The 27,567-nt window shown below is 42.4% G+C and overlaps 1 protein-coding gene and 1 long non-coding RNA gene across 5 annotated transcripts in view; one reads left to right on the forward strand and one right to left on the reverse strand.

The window, feature by feature from the left end:
- LOC114154759 (uncharacterized) overlaps positions 1-27,567 on the forward strand; it is a 48,731-nt gene that overhangs the window by 7,180 nt on the left and 13,984 nt on the right. For all 3 annotated transcript variants that reach the window (XR_003597614.1, XR_003597615.1, XR_003597616.1), the window contains exon 3: positions 12,463-12,543. This is a non-coding gene — a long non-coding RNA (uncharacterized LOC114154759). The remainder of the gene's footprint in view (positions 1-12,462; positions 12,544-27,567) is intronic.
- shisa9a (shisa family member 9a) overlaps positions 23,206-27,567 on the reverse strand; it is a 49,157-nt gene continuing 44,795 nt past the window's right edge. For both annotated transcript variants that reach the window (XM_028034079.1, XM_028034070.1), the window contains exon 4: positions 23,206-26,700. In XM_028034079.1, coding sequence (XP_027889880.1) covers positions 25,838-26,700 — 863 coding nt within the window. In that variant the 3' untranslated portion in view covers positions 23,206-25,837. The remainder of the gene's footprint in view (positions 26,701-27,567) is intronic.

Here is a 27,567-nt window from a genome sequence, read left to right on the forward strand (position 1 = left end):
CCGCATTCGCTGTGGCATTGTTTCAATAAGCTTCTGCAGTGTCACAAGATTTATTTCCATCCAGTGTTGCATTAATCTTTCACCAAGATCTTGTATTGATGATGGGAGAGTCTCACCACTGCGCTAAGCCTTCTCCAGCACATCCCAAAGATTCTAAATGGGGTTAAGGTCTGGACTCTGTGGTGGCCAATCCATGTGTGAAAAAGATGTCTCATGCTCCCTGAACCACTCTTTCACAATGTGAGCCCCATGAATCCTGGCATTGTCATCTTGGAATATGCCCGTTCCATTTGGGAAGACAAAATCCATTGATGGAATAACCTGGTCATTCAGTATATTCAGGTAGTCAGCTGACCAAAAAGAACCTTGATATGCCAAATCCGCGAAGTAGGAACCTTTATTTTTTTACTATTATTATACAATAAAATACTCCATAATACATTGAAACCAAAGAACAAAACCTTTTTACAGGCCCAAACATTTGTTTAACAAATAAAAAGTACTGTATAAACATTTTTTTCTTTTTACAAATAACTACTGTACTGTAAAATAATAATTTTAAAATGAACTGAAAGCGGATTCCCTGCCCGAATTGCGGAGATCAGCGCCGCCCCACCGCGACCTGAGTTATTGGATTAGAACGGGAGAAAATAAAAAATGATTATGAAAAAAAACAAAACAAAGTACAGTAGGACAAATAGTGACTCATGTGTATCACTGCTCTTCTGACTGAGCCGCTGCATCCTGACTGCGCTCTGTAGCGGTTTTTTCTTCTAAAGCCCGCGGTGCAGGTGGGTTTCTACGAGAGAAGAACATAGTTATCGGTGGTTGTTGTCGCTCTTTTTTCTTCTGGGCAAAAAGATTCTTATAAACCGACATGCCACCATCGATTATGTTAAATATGGCAAGCTGTTTTACGTATGTGTACATATTAAACCGCAACGTTGTTGACACACAGGTAGAGAAGAAGCGGAGAGACTGTTTAGCCAATCAGAATGCAGAACACAATGCACGATGCAAATACGCGAAGCAGCGAGACCGTGAAGGTGAACCGGGAAATAGCGAAGGTTCACTGTACTCTGATGTTGTTTTGTTACTCATTTTGCTGCAAGTTGGCTCAATTTTGACGCGCAAGACGTAACCGGTAAAATCCGGTTTAGGATTTTCAAAATAAAAGATCCGGAAGTAGTTCATTATTTCTGGTCTAAACCAGTGGTTCCCATAGTGTGGGGCGCGCCCCCTAGAGGGGGTGCAGTGCCATTGCAGGGGGGCGGGAAGCGGTATGGATGAATGAAAAAAAAATAAAAATGTTACACAAAAGTGTTTCACTGTAAAGAAGGTTTGTAGTTTTGTTGCAACCTGAAGTGTGAAATAAACTTCAATGGAGTTTGAAAACAAAATATGTGTTTAGGTTTATGTCTGGTTGAACGATGTGTGACCAGCTGATTTTGTTTCGTTATTGGGGGATTTTATTGTAATCTATAGGGGCCCAGAAGAAAGTCTTTGGGAACCTCTGGTCTAAAATGACACAGAACAATCGATCAGCGTGATTTAGTCGTGATGGGATGATTCTGTGGTTCATGGTGTCAAACAAGTTGAAATGTTTTTCAAGAAAACACAGAGGAGTTTCTGAAGACCCAGCTTTTATTTTGGTAGTCCACTAACAGGTATCGGAAAGTAAATTTGCATATTGGTCAGAAATTTTGCTCAGACTATTTAACTTCAAACTAAATATAAATTTAACAAAAGCTAAATGTTTAGTTCTGACCTAACTACATATTTAACTACTGACCCTGCCCATAGTCCTCCTTATTGCTGATCATTTCAGACTGTGTAACTTTACAATTAGCATCCCATAATGATCTCAGTTTATTTCACCCTGTAGTTCCAACCTGTGGAGACCTGCAGGTTAAATTCCCTGAACTTTCTCTCAGTGCTTAATTAGCTTCATGAATCAGGGGAGAAATGTCAACAACCAGAAGGAAAAGCTCCTGCATCCAAGCTGCTGTCAGGCGGCGCTGCGCTAAACTTGTTCCAGGACTTTTTTACGAACCATTCAGAATCATTTTTTGTGAACTGAGTGAAAACTATACTTTTACTCCCCCCTTTGAATCCATTTTCAGAAGAAAGACGTGTTTTTACCAGTATTGTCTCGCTGCAATACTGTCAAAGATGAAAAGTGTTGTAAAGTCACCAACGTACAATCATCTTGTCATGTTGCTTCTTTGCCTTAAAGCGTCTGTCAGGACATTGTTCTGGGCAACTTTACTGTTTGTGCTTCACACTCTCATTAATCTTGTTTCTTATTTTCTGTGCCACTAATCAGTTTTTTCTCCTCTCAGCTGATTAAACTTGCTGTGATTAAACGACCCATGGTTATAAAAACAAATCATAGCTTGCAGATTCCTGGGCCGACTCCATTTATTAATTCAATAAGAACAAATTAGTTAGAAAGCAGCGATGCTTTGCATGTCCTGACTGTTTAAATGTCGTGGGATGCTAATTTCATGATACTTGAGGTAAAATGTTTGCTTTGAATGAAGACCACAGGAGTTCGTAACGTATTCACATCCCTCAAATTTGATCTTTTTACCCGTTTTCTGTTTTGCAATCATATTAAAATCTGAAATATAGACGAATTTTTTGGAAGAATTTTATGTGATCAATCAAATCAAAGTGAAAAAATACATATTTTACATTTGAAATGTGGATTGTGAAATTAATTTTACAGGTCCATCTTTTATTTAATGAATTTGCTTATCGGCAACTGAACTTGAATATTACCCAAACACTTAGTGCTAAGCTAGCTAATTACATTGGTTGGCGCTAAATGTGTAGTTTGCTAGCTAAATATTTAATTTGTCAACTGAATATTTTATTTAGCTAGGATTTAGGTTGCTAGCTAAATGTTTAGCTTCTTTCAGGAAGCTAAACATTCTGGAAGGAAGCAAAAAATAGCTTCCTATTCCTAAGAGGAATATTTAGAAAGCTAAATATTCTTAACTAAGTAATTATATAAAATATAATAGGAATATGTAGGAAGCTAAATATTTAGCTACATATGTAGCTTCCTTCCTAAACAGTTAGTTTGCTAACTAAATATCTAATCTGGTGCTGAATATCTAGTTGGTAAACTTAACATTAAACTTGCTAATTAAGTATTTAATTTGAAATTGATATTAAAACATGAATGAATGACATGGTGAAAATGTGACTTATGACTCAATAATCCAAATTATTGTTGTTAATTTTGGATTGTGTAACTTTACAAGCAGAGCAGGTATAAATCCTGACAAGATGCATTAAAATGTTGTAGTTGTAACAAAATATGAATACATTCATGAGATCTGGATACTTTGTGACGTACTTTTACAGATTAATTCAACTTCATAGCTTCCATCTGAGCGAAGCAGATTTGCAGCTGCTTGGTGTCGTAGACGAAGGGCCGCCTGTGCTTGTAGCCTGGGACTTAAATATGCAAATATTTCACATACAGTAACAGTGGAGTGATGAGCGAAGCGGATGGCAGACTGTGACTGAGTGACTGCTGGATGTGTAAGAACCGAGTCAGAAAATGTGCAGAGAAACTGCAGAAGCTGAGCAGGATGAGTTTGACTTTGTGCTTTGAAGAAGTAGATCAGAGGGGCCCAAAGTGGGTCCTGTAGGCCCGGCATCCTGCACGTTTTAGTCTCTCCCTGGTGGTACCAACAACCTTTTCAGCAGGTTAATGTTCTACTTAGACCTTCTAACGAGCCATCATTGGATCCAGGTGAGAACTAAAACATACAGGATGCCGGCCTTCAGGGGCCACTTTGGGCTCCCCTGAAGTAGAAGAAGAGAAGAATCAGATGGCTGAAAAAGTTAAATATAAGCCGCTAGGGGCGTGCCGTGGTGGCGTAGCGGTTAGCACGACCCGTATTTGGAGGCCTTGAGTCCTCGACGCGGCCGTCGCGGGTTCGACTCCCGGACCCGACGACATTTGCCCCATGTCTTCCCTCCTCTCCTTCCCTGTTTCCTGTCAGCCTGCTGTCATATAAGGGGCACTAGAGCCCACAAAAGACCCCCCGGAGGGGTAAAAAAAAAAAAAAAAGAGCCGCTAGAACACAAAACTCACCGTTCGTCACATTCAGACTGTTTTAAAGGATTATTTCTCTCTAAAGATGGATTAGCCTCCCTTTCTAAAGGCAACAGTCATGTTTAAAGGTGACCCACTTTGCTTTCTTGAACAAGTCAGGATACAAAACATGATTTTTTTTTTTTTCACAAAATCATTTTTAGAAAATGAGATTTCAATCTGCTCAGTTCTAGCTCCTTTCAGATTGAGTAGTTTTAGGGCGTCTGTCACTTTAAATCCAAATAAGCTGCTGCTGGCCACGTCCCCAACTCAGCATTTACAGACACATGCGAAAATGGCTGCAAACACATTAATCCATCTGTACACCTTAGAACAGCATCAGTAGAGCATCCTGCACAGCCAACCAGAATGCAGCAAGTGGTTTCTGGAAAAGACAAATCTCTTGCCTTTTTCAGCAGCCGTTGTACAGCGGGAAAACCAGCTGACCACACATACTGGAGCCCTGCCTGGGTTGCTAGGCAACGGGTAAACGGGTCAGGTTTCGGGTTTTAAAGGAAGTCCGTGTTTCAGCTGTTTTGCAGACTGTGGCTCAAACAGAATAACATCAGAATATTCACACCGGAAAAGTTTCTCTCGTTTTCACAGTAAAAAAAAAAGTTGATTGCGTCTGAATGAAAATGATTTTTGTTTCCTCTTAGTCAAACTGTTGAGGGTTAAAAAAATAAAATTATTGAAATGATTTCAGTAATTGCTTAGGAAATAAAGGTCTGAGATCACAAATGTTAATATTTTACCTGGTATATAAAACCAATCAACATTCTTTAAGATTTTGGTCCAGGAGCAAAGAAATAAAAACAGTTTTCAGTCCAGGGTTTTTTTTAAGGCTAATTTGATGCTTTTCTTTAATCCAGGGTAATCCAGAGTAATTCAGAGTAATATTCTGGTTACACAGAAACAAACTGAATCCTTCAGTTTTCATTCAAACCTCCCTGCAAAACAAAACCTGAGGCCAGAGAAGAGAAGGTTCTGTTTTAACAGCAGTGTGTGAATGAAACGCAATCTCTGTGGGATGGACAGCCTGCCTGCTCGGCGTGTGTGTGTGTGTCTGCTCTGTGTGTGTGTGTGGCAGTGACTCTGTGAGGATGAGTTTAGTCGTGTTGTTTGTGACTCCGGGCGTTGTGACGCCTCCTGGCTCTTCCTGTGGATCTAGCCCATAATCTCTGCCTGACTCCCAGGTGAGATAACTCAGCTTTGTGACATTTCAATATTCTGACTTCTCCTCTGGAATATCAATTAAGACCAGCACTGCGCTCGTTAATTTCTCTTCTCAGAGATTCCCTGCTGCTCTGCTTTTGTCACTTTAGGCTCATTTTGTTCCAAAAAATAATAAAATGCTCTCACTGTGGAAGGATAATTAAATATCTGCAACAAGGAGATTTCAACAAACTTTTGGGAATCTTAACTTCCTGAAATACTTTTAATTTCTCACTAATCCTGAAGACAAAAATGTACATTTGCTTTTCTCTTTTCCATTTATCAGTCCGTCCAGACTTACATATGTGTGAACAGTTTCCGACCCCAAAGCGACGCGCAGAAGAAGAACGTAGCAGTCACCTGGCAGCGCGTTGTTTACGCAGTAAAGATGGCCGCCGCAGCGCTTTAGCTGCTTGTACCTGGAATCTCGTTCTTTGGATTAAGCGCTAGATAATTCTCACTCTGATAGGTGAGGGTTGTCATGTAAGACGCACCAGAAAATCCAGAGCATTAGCTTCTGCTAATTCTCTTTATGTTTAGCAGATTAGCATTAGCTTCCACTAATCATTAATGATTTTTGCAGGTTAGCTTGCTTTATGTTTTTCAAATGAGTTGTCATTGAACCTGACTAGCTGCGCCCACCACTGGCAGTAACTACTGTTGATTTGCTGAACATATTTCCTCTATTAGAACCGCGGCGGCCATTTTGAAAAATGTCCACCAGAAAAGGTAAATACAAGAAAATGTGATTGCTATGCTTCAAAATATTTAGGGCTATAAGTTTGTCATGATGACTGCCAACCATTAAAAAATATATATTAATTTGATTTCTTCATAATCCAGTTATTTATGATTTGACACCAAAATATTAATCTGTGATAAATTTAGTACAAAAATAATTTTTTTTGATGATCGTATTGGATTTGTTAGTGCTGAGGTGTTTTTATATATTTTTTTATTTTAAAGCAAACTCCTGACTCGTCTGTGTCAAGTCAGGTTGTTTTATCCATAGATTTTGCTGAAATATTCAATTATCTGCTGCACTGCTCCTCCATCCCAGGAGGGGAAGATTATTCATTATATTTCATATGAAGATGAAACTGCTGGTTTTTGCCTCACACACCAACAACAAATCAGGAAGGAAAACTTGTGCAGTGTCGTTCTTTCCCGCTAGATTTATGCAATCAATTCCAACACAGTGGGACTTACGGAGCCCTGGGGCTCAGCAGTTCATGAGTTTACAAAATGACTCCAGTAACGCTTTCTGAGGCGCAATAAAGAGAGGAATCATCTGAGTCGGTTTTTCTGCTCCAGAGGAAAACAACAGAGAGAGAGCAGACGCTGGAGTGAAGACAGAGGGAGGCAGGAAGAGGAAGTAGAAAAGAAAAGGTGGATTTCTGTGGCAGGTTTACCCAGAATGCAGCTGAAGCAGCCGCTGACTTACTGAGTCGCCTCTGAGCTGCTGATGAAAGAAGCTGCTGAGTAACTTTGTTTGGGATGAAGTTGCAGCAAACAGCCCAGAATCATCAACACCACGGCAACGGCGAAGAGGGAGGAAGAGGAGGGCTCATACCCTCCTCTTCCTCCCCCTCCTCATCATTTCTACCCTCAACTTTCTCTTTATCTCCCTCTTTAGAGCTCTTCCCCTCCATCTATTCTTCCCCACCTTTCCACAGCCGTTGCCTTGGCAACAATGCAAAGAGATTTCCTTTGCAGCTCTGTCACCGTGGCAACGCTTGGCTTTCCTCCAGGCCGTTGTTAGAAGGAGGCCACGCTCTGTGTCCACTCCAGCCAGCGAGAGCTGACCGCTGGACGTTAATCACTCCCAGGGTCCACCAGGCGTCCATCATCAGCGACCATCATCAGCGTCCCCCAGGCGTCCATCATCAGCGTCCACCAGGCGTCCATCATCAGGCGTCCATCATCAGGCGTCCACCATCAGCGTCCACCATCAGCGTCCACCAGGCTTCCACCATCAGCGTCCATCATCAGCGTCCACCAGGCTTCCACCATCAGCGTCCATCATCAGCGTCCACCAGGCGTCCATCATCAGGCGTCCATCATCAGCGTCCACCAGGCGTCCATCATCAGGCGTCCATCATCAGGCGTCCACCATCAGCGTCCACCAGGCTTCCACCATCAGCGTCCATCATCAGGCGTCCACCAGGCTTCCACCATCAGCGTCCATCATCAGCGTCCACCAGGCGTCCATCATCAGGCATCCACCAGGCATCCATTATCAGCGTCCACCAGGCGTCCATCATCAGGCGTCCATCATCAGCGTCCACCAGGCGTCCATCATCAGGCGTCCATCATCAGGCGTCCATCATCAGCGTCCATCATCAGGCGTCCATCATCAGGCGTCCATCATCAGCGTCCATCATCAGGCGTCCATCATCAGGCGTCCATCATCAGGCGTCCATCATCAGCGTCCACCAGGCGTCCATCATCAGCGTCCATCATCAGGCGTCCATCATCAGGCGTCCATCATCAGGCGTCCATCATCAGCGTCCACCAGGCGTCCATCATCAGGCGTCCATCATCAGGCGTCCATCATCAGCGTCCATCATCAGGCGTCCATCATCAGGCGTCCATCATCAGGCGTCCATCATCAGGCGTCCATCATCAGCGTCCACCAGGCGTCCATCATCAGCGTCCATCATCAGGCGTCCATCATCAGGCGTCCATCATCAGGCGTCCATCATCAGCGTCCACCAGGCGTCCATCACTAGGCGTCCATCATCAGGCGTCCATCATCAGCGTCCATCATCAGGCGTCCATCATCAGGCGTCCATCATCAGCGTCCACCATCAGCGTCATGAGCTGCAGCAGACGGCCGGATCGATTTAGCCGACCTCTTTAGTGTTTGTTTCCAGCAGAAACTCGATGGAGTGATTAAAAGGTCTAGACTGGAGTGACGTTCATCTTGTTCAGTTATTTATTCCTCAGAATCTCCTGTGAAAATGGAAACTTTCAGAGTTCAATCAAAGGAAACACACAGCGCTGCCTGGTGGAGGACCAATTATTTCAGTCACCGGCCGACCTGTTGATCTTTACAGCCTCCATGGCAAACCAAACATAGTTTCTTTCAGTCTGCTTTAATCCGACTCCAGTCCGTTTATCGAGAAAGTCCAGTTCTGTTGGTGAGGTGTGAACGCTAATCGACCTCTGACCTCTGACCTCTGGTCCTCCAAAAATCAGTCTGGAAGTGAACTCTGGTTCAGTTGAAGTGAACTCTGGTTCAGTTTGAATGTGAACGCCAAGCAGACTAGAGACCGCTCCAAAAGCAGGAAGTGGACTACAGCGCAGGGCATTCTGGGTAAATAAAACCAAAGCTAACATGCTAGCCTAGCACTAGCAGCAGAAATGGCTCCTGGTCTTCAGCCAAAGACTAAAGAGAAATCCTCCAACACTAAAATCTGACGCCTCCATCTTGTTTCCATCTGGTGAAGAAGGAAGTTGCTCTCAGTGTCTTCAGAGGTTTTTGTGTCGTTTCCTTCAGTGGTTCTTGGTGCAGCGCCCCCACAGGCCAGGAGGGGAACAGGTTGGTTTGGGTTAGAACCACAGCAGCTGGAGGTGGAGCAGATGGTGGAGTTCTGGTTCCAGTAGAACCCAGTGGGGTGTCCTTACTTTTTCCTGAGAATATTTTTGTGATTTTACTCAAATTCTAAAACAATTAGAAAGTTGAGAAGAAGTAAGTTCTCTGAATGATGTTGGTCCATTTGGACCCATCATGGCTCCCAGACAGACAGATGCTAATGCTAATGCTAATGCTGCAGCAGCTGAGCAGCATTAGCTGGATCAGCGCCGGCAGCTGACAGGAGACTTGGCCTTTTGAATCAAAAGCTGGTCGAAGAAGTCGAGGCGTTGGGTTTTTGTTTTGGCAGGAAGGCGGCGGTTGGGAATTTCTCCGCTCAGCCTGGCCCGGTGCTGCGGCGGCTGATTACAGCTCAGTCAGGGCGTTAGCGTGTTGATGTTTCAAACCTTTTGTCTGAATGTCAGAGAGTTGATTTCTCCTCCAAGAACTCCTCCTTCACTCCAGAGACGACCGGCTTTCAGCGACACTGAAAGGGCGAATTATCACCAATTCTTTCATTTTATGAAGATGAAGAGGAGGAATCTCTCATTATTTCACTTTTAGTTTCCCTTTAGTTGTAGTCCAAAGGCGGCAAGAAGCTGTTGGCTCAGCCTGATTGGTTTGGTGGTAGATCCAAAAACTCATGAAAAAATTAGACAAAATATCATTTCAGTTCAGAAGCAAAGATCAGAATTTGGACTCAGTTAACAATTTGAAGAGAGAATTTAATTTTAATCAAAATATTGACACAATAAGCAATATTTTCTATTCAAAAATAATTTTTGCTGCTTAATTACTGAATAAATAGAATATGAGCTCAACAACAAATTTTAGTGTCTAATCTGTTCTTGTGGAAGGACTGTAGAACCGTCTCTGTCTTCCTGGTTCTAGTCAGAACTCCAGCAGCAGCGTTCTGGTCCAGCAGGTTCTGATCCAGCAGGTTCTGGGACCAGCAGTAGCGTTCTGGACCAGCAGCAGGTTCTGATTCAGCAGGTTCTGGACCAGCAGTAGCGTTCTGGACCAGCATCAGGGTCTGGTCCAGCAGGTTCTGGACCAGCAGTAGCGTTCTGGACCAGCAGGTTCTGGACCAGCAGCAGGTTCTGATCCAGCAGGTTCTGATCCAGCAGGTTCTGGACCAGCAGTAGCGTTCTGGATCAGCAGCAGGTTCTGATCCAGCAGGTTCTGGACCAGCAGCAGGTTCTGATCCAGCAGGTTCTGGACCAGCAGTAGCGTTCTGGACCAGCAGCAGGTTCTGGTCCAGCAGGTTCTGGACCAGCAGCAGGTTCTGATCCAGCAGGTTCTGGACCAGCAGCAGGTTCTGATCCAGCAGGTTCTGGACCAGCAGTAGCGTTCTGGACCAGCAGCAGGTTCTGGTCCAGCAGGTTCTGGACCAGCAGCAGGTTCTGATCCAGCAGGTTCTGGACCAGCAGCAGGTTCTGATCCAGCAGGTTCTGGACCAGCAGTAGCGTTCTGGACCAGCAGCAGGTTCTGGTCCAGCAGGTTCTGGACTGTTGGTTTGTCAGTCAGACCTGCTGCAGGAATCAAAGCCTGGATGATGAACCGAGTTAAAAACAGGAGGAGTTACAGGATATATTAGAAAAATTGTTTTGTTTTATTTTAACCCAAAGATTATAATGACAAAAGATAAACTGAGCTCATAAAAAGGTCAAAGAAACAAAACTGAACTCAGGCAAAAAATGTAAACAAACTTTCTGCACAAACAAACATAACTGACCTACCAAAGAAACGACACCCTGGGTTTATATACTGGCTGATCGGACCAGTTAAACACAACAGGGTAACTAAACAGAATACAATTATAAATGACACAAAAGCAAATTTCCGTACAGATAAGTTTGGCTAAACTAAAGACCCAAAAATGAAAATCAAAAATATTAAACTTTAAATACTAATATTTACTTAAATACAAAACTTATCTAAACAAAGAAACTACAGATTCCCTCCTGCCAGCAGGAACTGGTGGTTCAGTCCAATCAGCATTTAAACCTGCTGAGCCCTGGGCCATCTTTAGTCTGGCAGCTTCAAGGCAGGTAAGGTAGCAAAGAGTTAATCTTAAGCAAACAAAATTAATTTTAAGTTGATATAAATACATATGCTAACTAAATGCGCTAACAAATAGAACAAATGTATCCAAATCAGCTAATAAATGTTTTTATTGAAACTAAAGTGTTGTTGTGTTTGTAAGAAAAAATATAAATTGTGCATAAAAAGAGTTACCGACATCGGAGTGTGGCCATGGATTGGCCATCACAGCCTGGATGAGTTTCTCTGATCTGAGACTTTAGTCCTTTGGTCCTGGAAATGTTCTGCAGGTCAGAGGTCATCCATCCTGGTCAGACTGTCCTCACCAAACTGTAACAGTGTTCAAAGTTTCCATTTTAACATAAATAATCTGTTTCATGTTCCTGCAGCAGCGCCTCTGGATGCTCGTAGTTATGGTGGGAGTGTGTGTGTGTGAACGGTGCTGTCTCAGCAGGGGGTTAGAGGGACAGTTGGAAATAAAGAGCCATCTGACAGGTCTGTGCTGAAATGCACTCTGGGTAAATGGAAAAAAGGAAAGAGAGAGAGCTGCCCGTTTGACAGCCAGTACCACCTGGTGTGTGTGTGTGTGTGTGTGTGTGTGTGTGTGTGTGTGTGTGTGTGTGTGTGTGTTGTAGTAATTGGGTAACAGTCTGACCCTCAGTGATCCATTTCCTGTCAGTACGGACAGAGAGACCAGCTGCTGTCCAGGTGAGTTAGCAGCTCCAGTTGGCTTCTGGATCTGTCCTACTGATGCCCTGCTGCCCCCACAGGGCAACTTGACGCCCCGCTGCCCCCACAGGGCAACTTGACGCCCCGCTGCCCCCACAGGGCAACTTGACGCCCCGCTGCTTTAAAGGTTATAGAGAATAAAATTAACTAAAGCATCAACAAAGAGTTAATTCTGTTAAAAACCGGCTAACATTTAGTTAGCAGATTAAAAAAAATAAAATATAAACTTAGTTTATAGAAAAAATGTTAATGCAATTATAAGACCGTACATCTTAGAAAAGCAGAAGTGGAGCCTGCTGCACGACCGACCAGAAGGCAGCAAGTGGTTTCTGGATGGTGAGTCAACAAGAAAACTCTTGTCTTTTCCAGCAGCCATTGTACAACAAGAAAACAAGCTGACCAAACCTGCTGGAGCTCAGCTTGGGTTGCTAGGTAACAGTGCATTGCCCGTCCGAATGTGACTTAACAGTTGAAACGGCTCATTTTGCAGACACCAAAAAACATAAATTCATTACCAAAAGTAGTTTTTTAAGCACTTTGGTTGCTTTTGGAAGCAGCAGAATCAAAACTGGAAGAACAAAAACCTGCAGAAAGTGAATTTTGGAGAATAGATCTCCTTTAAGTAGAGCAGAAAGCCTTTGAATCTTCTGCTATCTGGACGAGGCGACTCTGAGGGTCGGCTCTTCCTGCCAAATTATCTTCAGAAAAGCCGTTAAATACACCCTCACTCTGACTTTGACTACGCCGCTGTCTTGTCTGACATTGATGTCTCTTTTTTTAACAGCAGCGTATCAGGAGGAGGAAACCGCCGCAGACGCTTCAGGCTGATGTTTGAGGAAGAAACGCCAGCGAAGCAGAATTACAGGTAAAAAAAAACAGATCATCATGTCGCTTGTGGTTATGATTCACAACCGGCGTGAAACGTGATTTGGGTTCAGGTTGTGAGCATCACTGAGGCTCCAGAGAAACGACCGCGCTGCGTTTCTTTCTGCTTTAAATCCTGGAAAAAGTCTCAGATGGAACGTTTTAAGGATTTATTTTTACTCTATTTTCCATAAAAACCAGCAGCAGCTTGAAACAAACCTTCTTCTAAAAGGTTTCAAAGCTTTCTGCATGTTTCCTCTGATTTATCTCCAGTGATGAGGCTGGAAGGCCTCCTCACCATCACCCTAATTTTCAGTCTCTGTCAGAACACAGTTATGATTTTATTCAGAAACATTTAAAGGCAAACATGAATAACAGTGTGTTCTTACACTGAAAAAAAATCTGAGTAATTCTAGTGCAACTAACTTCTAAGTAACTTTTCTTAGTAACTTTTCTTAATATTCATTAAAGAAAGTTAAAAAAACGTTAAACTTATAACAAGACATTTTTCCAGTAGAACTTGTAAAATAAAGTACAGAATAAAGTTGCTCATCTTTTTGTTTTTACATTTATTTGAGTCTTGATGATGTAATTTCTTTATCAAAATGATTCATTATATTATGATGGTGCTGTTCTCTGTACCAGTTTTTCATTCGTCTTTTATTTGACCTTTACTTTGTACACGTTGTCTCATTCAGATACAAAATCCAATTTTCAAGACAGATTTTATTTAATAAACTAAATTACAAACACATCAAACAAAACAATCATCTTTGGTCCAGATTCAAACTAAAATGGAGTGAATGTAAAAACGACACAAAGAAATAGTAATAAATGTTTAGCTTTTTTCTAGGCCCGGGAATTTAATGCACTAGTTTGGATTAATTACAAAAATTTTATTGCAATTGAAACATTTTTTCACATATAAAACTCCCAAACTGGAACCCTTCCTATTCACATGTTTCTGGTACGTCTGAAAATCTGACACACAGCTGCATCCGCTAACAGCTACATTTAGCTACTTCCACTAACAGCTACGGTTAGCTATATTTGCTAACGGCTACGGTTAGCTACATCCGCTAACAGCAGCGACGCTGTTTCTAAGCGATCTGATTGGACTATTGTTGTGTTGAAGTTGTGCTGGAAGCAGTTAGCCTATCAGAAGCTACGCTAGGTTAAAGTAGCATCTGAATGGAAACATGTAGCAGCTAACGCTAATGTTACCTCCATGAATGGTCAGAGAAACTCTGGAAAGATGAACTTTGCTTGAAGAACCTGAAGATTAAAAACTAGAAATATCTTTATTGTTTTGCTCTTATTGCTATTTATTCAATAATTTTATAGCAAAAAAATGTTTTTTGAATTGAAAATATTGCTTATTTTGTCAATATGAAATGCAACAAAAGTTTACATTTTCCTCAACATAGTTAGTTTTAAGGAAAAGTTGCAGTTTTTCTTAACATGATGCATCTTGATATTATCTGCGTATGAATCTGGATGGTTGGATGAACCTCAGCAGGAGAGCCAAGCCACAGTTTGCCATGATATTAAAATAGTTGCTGGATGCGATGTGGCAGGTTCAAGCCTTTAACAGAAGCCATTAGGACACGTTCCTGACGCGCTGCTGGATCCCAGAGTTCAGACAAACAGCAGAGCGAGGCGTCGCTGGTTTCCTCCAGGCTGCGCTCAGATTAGAGACGACTCCTCCTGGGAGGGAGCGCTTCATTTCCACACAGGCACATTTCAGACGCCCTGGGCCAGAACAATAACAAACACTTTCTGAAAAGCTGAGTGATTTTTTTTCCATGCTGTGTAATTGATTGAGCAGCGAAACGTTTCAGAAAAACGTTGAAGAATCTTCAGTTTGACGAAGATGATGAAGAGCAGAAACTCGCAGTTGATCTGAAACAGTTTTAGAAATAACATGGCTGCTTTTCCATCATTTGAATAACAGGAGGTTCTCTTGATAAAACTGCCCTGGATAGAATAAAGAAGCTTTTGCTGTAAATCGTCACTTGATGTTTTATATGGTTAAAGCAAACTGAGCTCCAGATAAGATTCGCCTACAGAACAAAGTGTTGCCAACTCTTTTATTTTTATTCACCTTCGTTCTTCACTGGAGTTTATTTTATAAAGCTGCTGCAGCCTCCAGAGGAGATGTTTAATTTAGAAAGCTTACGCTCTGCAGGGAGCTGCAGGAAGATGACTGCAAAGAATGACCGTCCAGCGGAACCGGTCCGACACAACATAACAGATGAATATATACACCGTGTTCCAAATTATTATGCAAATTGGATTTAAGTGTCATAAAGATTAAATTTTTTGTTATGCTATTAAATTCATAGATGGTATTGTGTGTCTTTGAATCACTATAACTAATTTCAGAGAGCTGCTTGATTAGTTTGTCTGCTGAGCTCAATTAAAGGAAATCTACTTCAGAAGGATGTTCCACATTATTAAGCAGGCCACAGGTTTCAATCAACATGGGAAAGAGAAAGAATCTCTGCTGATGAAAATCATCAGATAGTGTAGTGCCGTATGACAAGTTATGAAAACATTAGATATTTAACGAAAACTGAAGCGTTTATCATACTGTGAAGAGATTTGTGGCTGATTCAGAACAAAGATGGTTTTACAGATAAAGGCAGAATGAGGAAAGTTTCTGTTGGACACATTCATGGGATTCAGAGAGCAGCTGTTAAAATATCCTTAAAGCAGCAAACAGTTATTAGAAGCTGCTGGAGCCTCAAGGTGGAGGATCCTCCAGAGGCTTGCGGTGCAAGAACCTACTATTGGGCCCCTAACCAGAGCTCACAAGCAGAACCGGTCCCAGTGGGCCTGGATGGTCCAGATGGACGCAGTAGAGGATTGGTGGTGGATGGCCACCATGTCCCAACAGGCTGTGACGTCAGCAAGGAGGTGGTGGAGTTATGCTGTGGGCCGAAGTCATGGGGAGAAAAAGAGAGAGAGAGAGAGAGAGAGAGAGAGCTGGTCGGCCCTTCAGAGTCCATGAAGGTGTGAAAATGACCTCAGCAAAGTATCTGGACTTTCTGACTGATCATTTTCTGTCATGGTTCTAAAAGAAGAGCCGAACCTTTGGTAGCAAAATCATCTTCATCATGACAATGAATGCTGCCAGGAAAACCGCTGTGTCATTGGCTGCTATGGGCATAAAGGGCAGAAACTCGTGGCGTGGTCACCATCCTCCTCTGACCTCTGACCTCTACCCTACTGAGAACCTTTGGAGTTTCCTGAAGCAGAAGATCTGAATCCAGTTCATATCAACCAGCAGCTCTGGGAAGGTTTTCTGACATCCTGCAGAGAAATTCAGCAGAAACTTTCCACAAACTCACAAGTTCAATGGATGAAGAATTGTGCTGTGATACCAGAGAAGGTCCAAAGTTAACATGGAACTGGATCTGTTAAGATGGTTCTGATTGAAATAGCTTTGATTTTAGTACATGTGAACACTTAATGCTGCACATTCACAGAATGACCGTTCACAGTTCTTTATAATCCATAAAATGTTTAGAAAATCTGCTGGGCATAATAATTTATATCATTTTGCATTTTGAGTTTTTTATTTTTGAAAAAAATCCTGTTGTCATGGGGATCTTTGTTCAGTAAAATCTGATTCATACTGTAATAGTTCATGACTTGAAAATTATACTGACCATCATTTGCATTGAACATTTAGGAAAACCTGAGAAAATATCACTTGCATGATAATTTGGAACAAGGTTTAAAATGCAGAGTTGCAGAAATTTATGGGCTCAGATTTCCTTCATTTTGGGACATCAGTGACCTGCTGATACTTACATGTGAAGTCGATCTTATTGACTGTCCTTCTGCTGTGCACTGAGGTTTGACTGTTAGCCCCGCCCACATATTAGCCCCGCCCACCAAGTTAGACGCATGAACCGTTCCCTCAGTGTTTTTATGTTATTATCATGCATATCCAGCAATAATAAGCTGGAACAGTGGCAGTCAGATTCTCCCAATATTAATGCATTGATAAGTTTAGTAAAATCAGAGTCGGGACCAGAAACCTGGATGTGATAGTAATGAAACTCTGATGCCAGATGGCTGTAAGCACTCAGAGCGGGCTGGTTGCTGCGTTGCCCCACCGCGCCGCCACGTTGCCCCACCGCGTTGCCCCACCGCGCCGCCGAGCGGGACTCTGGGACGTAACGAGGGATTAAGGAGGCAGCCGGAGGGAAAGCAGGTCGCTCTTTGTTTCCTGTTAAACTCCCAGGCTCCTCTGTGCCAGCAGCTCTGGCAGTCTGGGTAATTAGTATAAGCTCACAGTGTGAGCAGGCGTGTCACTTCCTGTCTGGATAGGCATGAAGGTAACATTAGAGTAGTTAAAAGATGTTCCCCCGTTTGAAAACGGTTCCTGGCTGCAGCACAGAGACGTTTTACAACCAAACAGCAGGAGGGATTTTCTCCTGCATGGAGAGACAGATAATAACTTTAATAACTTCAATAAATTTAATAACTTTAGATTTATAGCTGGACTGGAGGATCATATGATCTCTGAAAAGATCATTAATATCAACACATAAACACCTTAACGATCTGTTTAGCACAGACAGCTGCACTGACAGCAATGAAGTCGGTGGAGCCTGTTGTTGTTTTCAGCCATTAATAAATGACAAGATGCAGCAAAAACAAACAAAACTTCTGCTTTATCACTCTGGACCAACGAATCCCTGACCGATTAATCTGATGATCAGCAGAACCCGGTTATTGATTCATGAGAAATTAGAAAATGAGGAGCAGGAAGTCAGTGACCGACGGCAAAGTGATACTTCAGGTTTTAAATAGACAACGTTCTTCCAGGTCTGATCATAACCTCTGATTGATTTCTGAAAAAGGTTATCATCCATTAAACATCCCTTCAGTTATTATTAGAAGAAATTATTTTAACATTTCTTCATTATTAACTAAACACTGAACTGTTTTTCTGTCTCATTTCTTCACTGTTTTATATCTAATAATTAAATCAGACTGAGAGAGAAAACAGAAAGATCCACAAAGAGAGGAGAGGACAAACATTAACATGCAGAAACAAAACGATGATTAAGAAACTAATGGAACAAACCCGTATGGCAACACCCAAATGACAACAATCAGCACACAGAAATCAACAGGATATGGAAAGACATTATTCACAAAAAAACAATAGAAATAATCAGAAAGCAAAAATAAATAAAAACCAAACCCAAACATTGGTGCATCATGATAATGAATAAGAAATATACATATATAGTTAATTACAATCAAAGTACAACTGAAGAAACACAAATTTTAAATAAGAAAAACAAAAAACATAAAATATGTCCAAACATTCCCAACCTGGTATGAAGAAATATCATTTAACCAAAAGCTGAATAAGATGAAAAATAAATTTCATTTATTTATTTTATTTATTTATGAAATGTAAGCCAGAGCTAAAAATGGTCTCTGCGGTTTGTAAAGTTACACTGTAAAAAATTAACAGCAAGGTTTGGGTTATATTTAGAGATAAACATTTTTAATTTTCACCCTGTTGTTCATAAATATCATAGATCCAAACTAAACATTTAATTCACAAGCTAAATACTTTCTTTACACACTAAATATTTTGTTCCAAATTAAATATTTAACTTAGCTAAATATTTATTTTACCAAACAAAATATTTAGGTCGGATCTAAATATCTAACTTTATTTGAAAATATTTAACTTTTTATCTAAATATTTAGGTAAAATCTAAGTATTTGTAAACTAAATATTTAATTCCAGAATAACTATTTATTTTCCAAACTAAATATTTATGTCAGACTTAAATATTTAGCTTGTGAATTAAAAATGGAGCTTGGAACTGTGCCATTTATAAATGTATGAATAGAATGGAGAAATTTTGACACCATTTTTTCTCTGTATGACATTTTAATATAAACCAAAAATGTAGCTGTTAATTATTTTAATTTCTGTTCGGTTTCCTCGGCTGCCAGTTTGTGGTTGTTTCTCTTCAAACGTTTTCTTCTGATCCGAGGAACAAAGAGGAGCCAAAGGAAGGACGTTTTTTACAGAAGTCATCTTTTATTGCCACGTAAGAAAGTTTTATATATAACAACGTAATTTACTGTTAGATGACAAATTAACAACAGTGGAGCAGAAACATCCCTGTAAGCCCAAAGGAAAATTAAAAACAGTCATAGCAACACTATGGCAATATATTTCTGGAACAATACATCTGCTATACTTTTATTTCAGTTTACTTTTTACAATAATCGTAAAGTACCAAAATACAGCTTTTTCATAACTTACTCTCACAAATTATAAAGTCAGTGAACAGTAGAAGGACAATGGGGCGTCACGCTGCATATTATTAGAAGCTACTGTGCAAACGATGGTGGGAGATGGTTTCTACCAGAGAAAATATGCTTTCAATGCTGCGAGGGGCCGTACTGAACGTTTCCATATACACATATGCATAAATACCACAGACTGCTCTGGACATCAAAAATAGAAAGTTGGATTTCATAGAGTTTGTATGTAATGAATGTTTAGCACTAAAATGAGTTAATGAGTTTAATATAAATGGATAATCTGGTTAAGCGATGGCTGGTTTCGCTCATATTGCAAATAAATAACAAAAATGATGGGAAAAACTTTCAATAAAACAGTCCAGGGTTGTTTAGGGAACTCCTAGTAGATTATACGCAGTCAGTATTTTTTGTGGCCCCAACTACAGTTCAAGAATAACAACAGATTGAATCAAAACAGGTGTTTGGTGTTTATGATTAGGTAAAATTACAGTTTTCTTACAATGGAAAATCTTAAGTACAACACAAAGTATAACTTTTGTTTATAAACAGGTTTTCATAATAAATAGAATCACAATCATCCAAAGACTTTTTCTGAAAAACCAACTTTGCTGCACCAAAATCAGCTTTTATTGAATTTATTGAACTTGGCTAAATGTTAGCTAGCATTTTGAAAGAAAGTGACCCAGATCCTGTTCTTCTAACTAAGGATCAATTTAATCAATCGAGCTCAGAGGAATTTGAAAACTAACTTTTTATTTTAACACAACAAATGTGCAAAATATCTTAAGTTTTTGATCTACGATGAATAAAAAAGAAAAAATATCAAACTTCTTAATTTGCTTGATTTTGGTCAACTTGACAATAGGTTTGGACTAAATGAAGACAACGTGATAGTTTTCTGTTGCAGGTGAGATATTAGCTGCCTAAATCTCTCTTCATAACTGTACTTGAAGAATCCGGTTGAAAAGCTGCAGATGAATCGTTTCCTGTGACGTCAGGTAAAAGTTTTACGCCCAGGAACAGGCGCTGTTGAAGGACACGTTGAGCACTACTGGGCAGAGAGAAACGGAAACATTGTGCTTAAAAATAAACCCGACACGAAGCGGAAACCCAGGCAGAGATGGTTCTGCTGCACAGCTCAGCGTCTCCAGCAGAACAGGAAATAAATCAGGATATTTTTGAACGTGTATCTTGTGTTGGAGCCCTTTTATGAACTGTACATATCATGTCTTCTAAAACAAAACGCAGCTGCGCCTCGGCTCGTTGCCGGACTGCATCGTAACTCGTTCCCAACAAACAGATATTTACAGACATCGTTTTCTGGTTCAGGATGACATCAGGAACAATCCGTGCTTTTAAATCTTCAGCAGAAATAAGATAATAGTCAGAAAATTACCCAACAAAACAGGAGCTGACCAAACCGGTACCAGCAGCGTCGGTTCAGGAATTCATTGATCTGAAAAACGTTCGGACCGTAGAAACGCGTTACGTTTTATTCACTGAATAATTTGAAACTGGTTATGAACTGAACTCTGTTGGTCGAGTTTTACAGAGTAAAGAGCGCAGTGAACTCATGAAGCCTCTGGAGCCCTGCTCTGACGCTGATGATGAAGGCTGCTGCGTCTGCTGCAGCTGCGACTGCTGCAGCTGCTGCGTCAGCGACTGCTGCTGCTGCGTCAGCGACTGCTGCAGCTGCTGCGTCAGCGACTGCTGCTGCTGCGTCAGCGACTGCTGCAGCTGCTGCTGCGTCAGCGACTGCTGCTGCTGCGTCAGCGACTGCTGCAGCTGCTGCGTCAGCGACTGCTGCAGCTGCTGCTGCTGCTGCGTCAGCGACTGCTGCTGCTGCTGCTGCGTCAGCGACTGCTGCAGCTGCTGCTGCGTCAGCGACTGCTGCAGCTGCGTCAGCGACTGCTGCTGCTGCGTCAGCGACTGCGTCTGTGTCTGCTGCTGCTGCGTCAGCGACTGCTGCAGCTGCATCTGCTGCTGCTGCGACTGCTGCTGCAGTAGCGGCGGCTGCTGCACCCAGCTGAACATCGCCGGCTGATTTCAGGGTAGCTTGATGCTTTGTTTCCTCTTTCTGAGCCAAACTCAGAGAAAGGAAATCTGTGCATCCCAACTGCATCTCCTGTTAGGTCAAAATGATTCATACTGCTGGCAGAGTTTGATTTGAAATGATTTTAATTGAACTAAGAAGTTTGTTTGTGACAGGCTGAGGCGACTTTTTCCTGGCTGTACAGTTTTCTCTAACGTGAGATGAGCTCCAGGCCTCCAGACCATCACCCTAATGTCTAACTCTCTCCATCAGATCCAATCAGAATCTGGATGAATCGCTCTAAAGCATTAGCATTACCTCCAGTCAAAAGAAAATGTAGGTCAAATTTAAAGTTTAACGGTAAATCTTTCAGAGGTATGAATAGTTGTGGCCTGCGGCGCCGTGACGTTCAGCCTGTTTTCCTTGCATCATAGTGAGAGTCCAGCTCTGGTTAGCTAACTGCTAAACATCAACGCTCCCTCTGTTAGCGTTAGCACAACTAGCTAAAAGGTTAGCCGGTCTAACCCTAAAGCACCCATTGAAAACATTAGCTATGCTATCGCTAAAGTGCTACACCAACACTGTAACACTGTAAATTAACGGTTCAGAATTTACACACAAAAATTAATTCAGGAGAAGCTATGTGCACTAAATGTTTCTAAAGTTATCAAAATGCTAAAACGCTAAATGAGAAATTAGCTCTGGTATTAGTGCTTTAGAATTTATCCATAAGAATAAATTTAGGGGAAGCTAGGTGGGCTAAACAGAAAAATTAGTGTTGCTAACTAGCGGATGAATCTTTTCCAAACTTAACATTTTCTGATGTCTCAGTGTAAACAAAACATTGAATTTAGATTCATCATGAAGCATCACTTCTAGTAAATCTGATTAACTTTATATTTTGGTTATTTTCATCCTTTAAAATCATCGTTTGAAGAGTGGTTCCACCGGCTCAACAAAGAACATTTATGAAATAATTTATCCCCAATTAAACTCTAAAATTAATCATAAATGAGTTAAGAACTCATTCCTGATCGCAGCTTTTTGTTCATGTTTTTACATAAGCAGAACGTTTGTGACCCACTGTTTAGAACAATTTTTGGCTTAAATTTAAACCAAATTTCCATTTTAGGGGAATATTAAGTTAATCTCTGACGTTAATGTATCAGAAAGTTAAATACGGAGTAATTTTGTAGCCCAAACAGCTAAAATTAGCTTCAGTGTAACTTGTTTCTGTGACGCTATTAATAGAAACCATAAACCACAGATTAAATGCTACATAATGCTAATCAATATTTTGGTTGATCTGCCAGGATGAAACAGGAGATTAAACAAATGAAGGAAGGAAAATAATAAAAAGCTTCTGGGGGAATGTCCCGGTGGTTGACTTCATGCCAGCGTCTTTTCTACCTGAGCATCGTTTCCTGTCTGAGTGATGAACGCCGTCAGACATGGCTGGCCCAGCGGCGGTTCTGACCCAGACGAAGCAGCAGATCCCAGCGTTCTGCCCGGTTTGTTTCGGTTCCTAATTGTGAGCGACGATGGCCCCGTTTGCTTCCCGCTCTCCGTAATCTGGCGTAGAAACGTCTGCAGGTTTCCGCCTGGCTGCCTTCAGTCAATTGGTTCTGATCATGCACATCCAGCGACCTCTGACCTTTCCGCTCCATCTGGAGCAAACTGAGCTGCGATCCGTCAGGAAAACAGGAAATAAACCCGAGGATCAGAGATTCTTAGATTCATTTTGCTCAGTTTGGGTTTGGAGGCTGCAGATGGATTTACGCAGCTGAATGAACAGAAACACAAATAACTTACTTTGTGTTTTAACATCTCTGGTGTCTCTGTTTGGTATAACAAGCAGTTGCCATGGGAACAGCAGCTTGTTTTTCATGTTTCTGCACTGAAATGCCCTCCATCAACAGTAAAGCATGGTGGTGGCTGCATCATGAGTCAAAACTTACAATAGAACAACAGTTTGATTAAAAGTGTTTTGATGCCAAATGGATGTTTGCATGGATGGAGTCAAACTGAGCAAAGAGTAGCTTCGCCTGAAGGAAACAAATGCTTTTATTTTGAAAATCTGAATCTACGGTGTGTGAGATGAGCTGCAGAGTCTGGTCTGAATTAGATTCACGGAGTTCTGACTGAGTCTGGATGTTCTGTGATATTAAGATGGATTCTCACACAAACGCAGCAGAAAGTGAAATATGATCTGTGTCGTCTAACCGGCCTAACCTCGTCTAACCTCGTTTCTCATGTCGTTTGTTTGAGTCCAAAGTTACATTTTCTCTGCAGTTTGATTAAAACTGATCAGTTTTCTGACACCAGATTCCTGCAGTAGCTTCACCTGAATGAACGTTTGGAGAATCTCAGCCAGTCTGGAGTTAAATCTGAATTTCTCTCAGTTTGATCTGAATTGGATTCATTTAGTTTTGATTGTTTGGATTTTCTCAGTAAGTGGATATTAAAGATGGATTCTGTCACCGCCGGCGAAGCAAAGGCCACATCGTGTTCAAAGGGACAGGAAGTTGTACAAAAGTGAAATAAAATTACACTTTTTTAGCTCACAACATTTCTCAAGTAGTTTCTCAGATTTCTCTGTATGAAAGGAGAAAAGATGAATAGAAACGGATCAGAAGAGAGAAAGGGCCGAGTTACAAATGGCCGAGTTACAAATGGCCGACGTCTGGAGCTTCAGTCTGTCCTGGACACAGGAGCAGAAACGGTGCCGACTCTCCGCCTGCCTGCTGCCAGGGGCAAAAATAAAAGCCCCGCTGCCAGGGGCAAAAATAAAAGCCCCGCTGCCAAGGGGCAAAAATAAAAGCCCCGCTGCCAAGGGGCAAAAATAAAAGCCCCGCTGCCAAGGGGCAAAAATAAAAGCCCCGCTGCCAGGGGCAGACCAGACCCTCTCTGGTTCCACTCAGTGTGAATCTGGTTTTCGTTCTGCAGTCGTGACGCGTTTTAAAGTGACGTAACTTTTATAAAATGTTTTTATATTTGTTGAAACGTTGTGAGTTTAATCTGAGACAATCTGAGGAATAATCCATCTCCTCTGCCTCCCAGTGCTAACCAGAAACAACCAGTCAGATTCAGTGGGCGGGTCTTAGCGCTGTCAATCATGGCCATTTACACGTCATGAATGTTGTGAATGCTAATGCTAGTTAGCATAGCCACAGATGACAGAAGATGAACAGCTTTTCTGTAACAGTGAGTTGTTTCTCCTCTACTAGCACATTTAGCAGCAAATACATGGGGGTGATTGACAGCGCTAAGCCCCTCCTCCTGGCTCTGATTGGTTTTTGGTGCGTTTCTTCAGAAGGCAGTAGCAGCTCAGGGATGAAATGTAGGAGATCGATCTTTTCACAGATTATCTGCGTCGTGGTGAGCAACATGTGAAAACGTATTCTTTGTAAAGTGACGTCCTGTTTTAATCCTGCTGGGGGCCGTCGGTAGGGCCCCACGTGGTTTAGTCCCGTCGGGCCCCAGGTGTTGGTCATGTGACCCTGGAAGGAGCAGCGTGTTGCACAGCGTTAGTCAGAAACATCCTGCCTCAGTGTCAGGTGATCCTCTGCAGCTCTGATTGGTGCGGCGCGGCGCTGGCAGTAACGTTAGACTTTAACAGGTTTTCTGCTCAGCAGATTGTCACATGCTCTGACTTCCTCCATGTCTAAAAGGAGATTTTAGCGCCTCTGTTTGCTTCCTCCCACCTGAACGGCGCTGCTGTCTCTCCAGCAGCTGGTTGTGCTTCTGCCTTCTCACCTGAACTTTTCTTCTGCTTTAGCCACAGAGACGGAAACGTTCCGGATGGGAGAGCTGGAGCTGGAAACATGCAAACAGGCTTGAAGAAGCCCTTCGAAGATTTGGCCTATTTGTCACACTCACGGGTTTATTTTTATATTTGAGTCATTTAACCCACATAGATTCTTCCAGATGGTTTTTCTCTCTTTCTGTGGGTAAAACTGGAGTTCAGAGAATGATCTGATAGAAAAATAAGAGGTTTAGAAAGGTTAGGACAATTCTTTAAAAATATTTTATAGTTTTTGCATTAAATTGCACAAAATGAGCCCAGCCGTCTGAAAATGAATCTTTGAAGCAATGTAAGGTTTAAATTTATGTTTGGTCCCTGGTTTAAAATGTTTCAGGCGAGAAGCTTCACTTTAAACTCGATTTTTTTATTCTGCACAGATTCTGTATTTTATACTTTTCGTCCGTTTTTGTTTGATATTCTGTCTTCGTTAACCACGGTTGGTCAGCTTCGGTTGTTTTTAACGTTTCTCCATAAATAAACTTTGACTAGGCCATTATGGTTGAAACCATTCATCCTGTTTAGTTGTTTAGTTATTGTATTAAAATAGCTGCCAGATTATTAAAATTGAAGGATCTCAGGGATTAAGAGGATTTAATCTCAGATTGAATCTTTGGGATCCAATCAGATTTAAAAACCGTTTGAAATTTACTGTTTTTGCTGCGTCTACCTCAAATCTGAAGCCCATCATCATCACCATCATCATCATCATCACCATCATCACCTCTGTGTGCGTCTGCTTCAAAGCTCTCAGGAGAAACGGTTGTAAATCATGAGCGAACGTTTCTTCCTCCAGACCATTTGGTGTTTCGTTGAGGAAGTCTCTCCTAAAGGCTTCTGGGTAATAACTCGGTTTTTCTCCGTTACCATGACATTGCTCTTCATCTGCGATATTGCTATCAGGTTTGGTTTCTGACTCTCTAACATTGGACATCGTCACAGAGAAGGAGACAACTCGAACATCGGCACAAATGTACAAACATGGCCTCGGGTACGTACTGTCTGTTGTCAACGTCTGAAGCGTGATCTGATTGGTTGGCTCTGACTTCAAGGCAACGTTCACTCAGACTACAAAGCTCCGCCTCCTCCGGATCTCCCCAGGAGGCGGCGTCTCCAACCAGAGATTATTCGCGTCTCCTCTCGCTCTCACACAGTCACCTCTGTCTTGCTGTTGGTCACAAAGTAGGGCTGCGTGGGCAGGAAGTGCTGGCTGTGGCTTTGGCCCCGCGTGCCGTGCAGCTGGTTGGGCTCCAGCACCGTGCACTGGGGCCTCTTGTGCCCGTAGCTCTTCCTCCTGCCCACTGTCTCCGTCCCATCCCAGCCCTTTATGCCAAAGCCCGCCGCGTGCCCAGCGATGGTGTTGGAGCTGTAGGCGAACGGCCGGCCCATGGTGGCCGAGCTCGAGCCAAAGGCGGTCTCCACGGCCCTGGACATGCCGCCTGGCATCGTCCCCACCATGTGCGCCAGGGAAGAAGCCCCGAGTCCTGGCGCCTTGCTACTGTGGGTGTGGGTGTGGGTGTGGGTGTGCGTGTGGGAGCTGTAGGAGCTGTAGGAGCTGTGGGCCGCGTGGCCGCCTTTGGGCTTTTGGCCGTTGGGCTTGAGTCCGCCGCTGCCGCCCGCAATGTGCCGCTCCGACGGCAGGGTGGAGACGGACGAGATGCTGGGCATCTCCGTCACGTAGGTGGCCACAGGCTCTGGAGTCAGTGGACCTAAAGAGGTCATGGGGGTTATGGAGGGCATTGGGGAGAGTGAGGTCATCTGCGGCATGGATGTCATTGCTGTCATTGAAGCCATTGGGGCCATTGAAACCATCTGCGTCATGGAGGGGTTCAAGGAGTTAGAGGTGAGGGGGTTTGACGACATGGTGTTGGTGGCCATCGGCTGCGTCATCGACAGGTTGCCCATGGCGCTCCGAGAGTTTCCCATCGGTTGGAGAGGAAGGCCGCCTTTCGTCGGGAGCTCCACCATCAGCCGCCGCTTGTTGTAGATTTCTCCGTTGTACTTGGCAGCTGGTGGGAGAGAAAAACACAAAAATAGACTGAAGTTCAATGCCAACAAGCTGTTGAAGAGCAAATCAGAACCGCAGAACCAAAGGTAGAAAGTGCTGCTTACTGAGAGGAATCACATAAAAACATGAAACACACTGAACTGCCAGAGACTGAGCAGATAACAGACCGGAGGCAGTTTAACTTTTAGTCAGCTTCTTGTTATCAAACCGCCTGCAAGGAGAGGCCGGTTCTGATCCTGGAGGAGTAAAACCTGAGGAAAAGCCAGGATGCATCTTGCTTTCCTTTTAGAAAGATTAAAATGTCTCAGAGGGAGAGAAAATTCAGAGAACCGAGCCGCCTGAGACTTTCTAGGTGCAACTTAAAACACAGTTATTATCAGGTTAGCTATTAAACTTTAGCATCTTTTAAAATTCATTCTTGGTAAAGTTTTTACAGATTTATTCTAACCTGACCTGATGATTTCCTTTATTAAACCAAACCACCAAGCCAACCTACCCTGACGTGAAAAAGGAGTTGCCCCTTTAAGCCAGTTGCTGGTTTTCCTGCCTTTGAGCAGAGATTGCCAGAGGAGAAACTTTGATCGATTCTTGGAGAATTAATTCAATTCAGACACTTTGAGGGATTTTCCATAAACAATCTGTTAAGGTTTACAACTCAGCAACCCAACCAGATTTAAGTCTGGACTTTGACTTAGCCACCGGATACCTTCATTTAACTTTTAAAGTTTTTTCAGAAGGTTCTGGTTCTGGAGTGGTTCCTGGTTCAAATGAGGTTCTCTGGAGTCCCAGAACCTTAGAGGAGGTTCTGGAACCGTTTCCACATTGATGGACGTCAGAGACTTTGGGTTTTGACGATCTTTAGCCTACT

This window comes from Xiphophorus couchianus, chromosome 2, assembly GCF_001444195.1.
Source record: "Xiphophorus couchianus chromosome 2, X_couchianus-1.0, whole genome shotgun sequence".
Classification (NCBI taxonomy): Eukaryota; Metazoa; Chordata; class Actinopteri; order Cyprinodontiformes; family Poeciliidae; genus Xiphophorus; species Xiphophorus couchianus.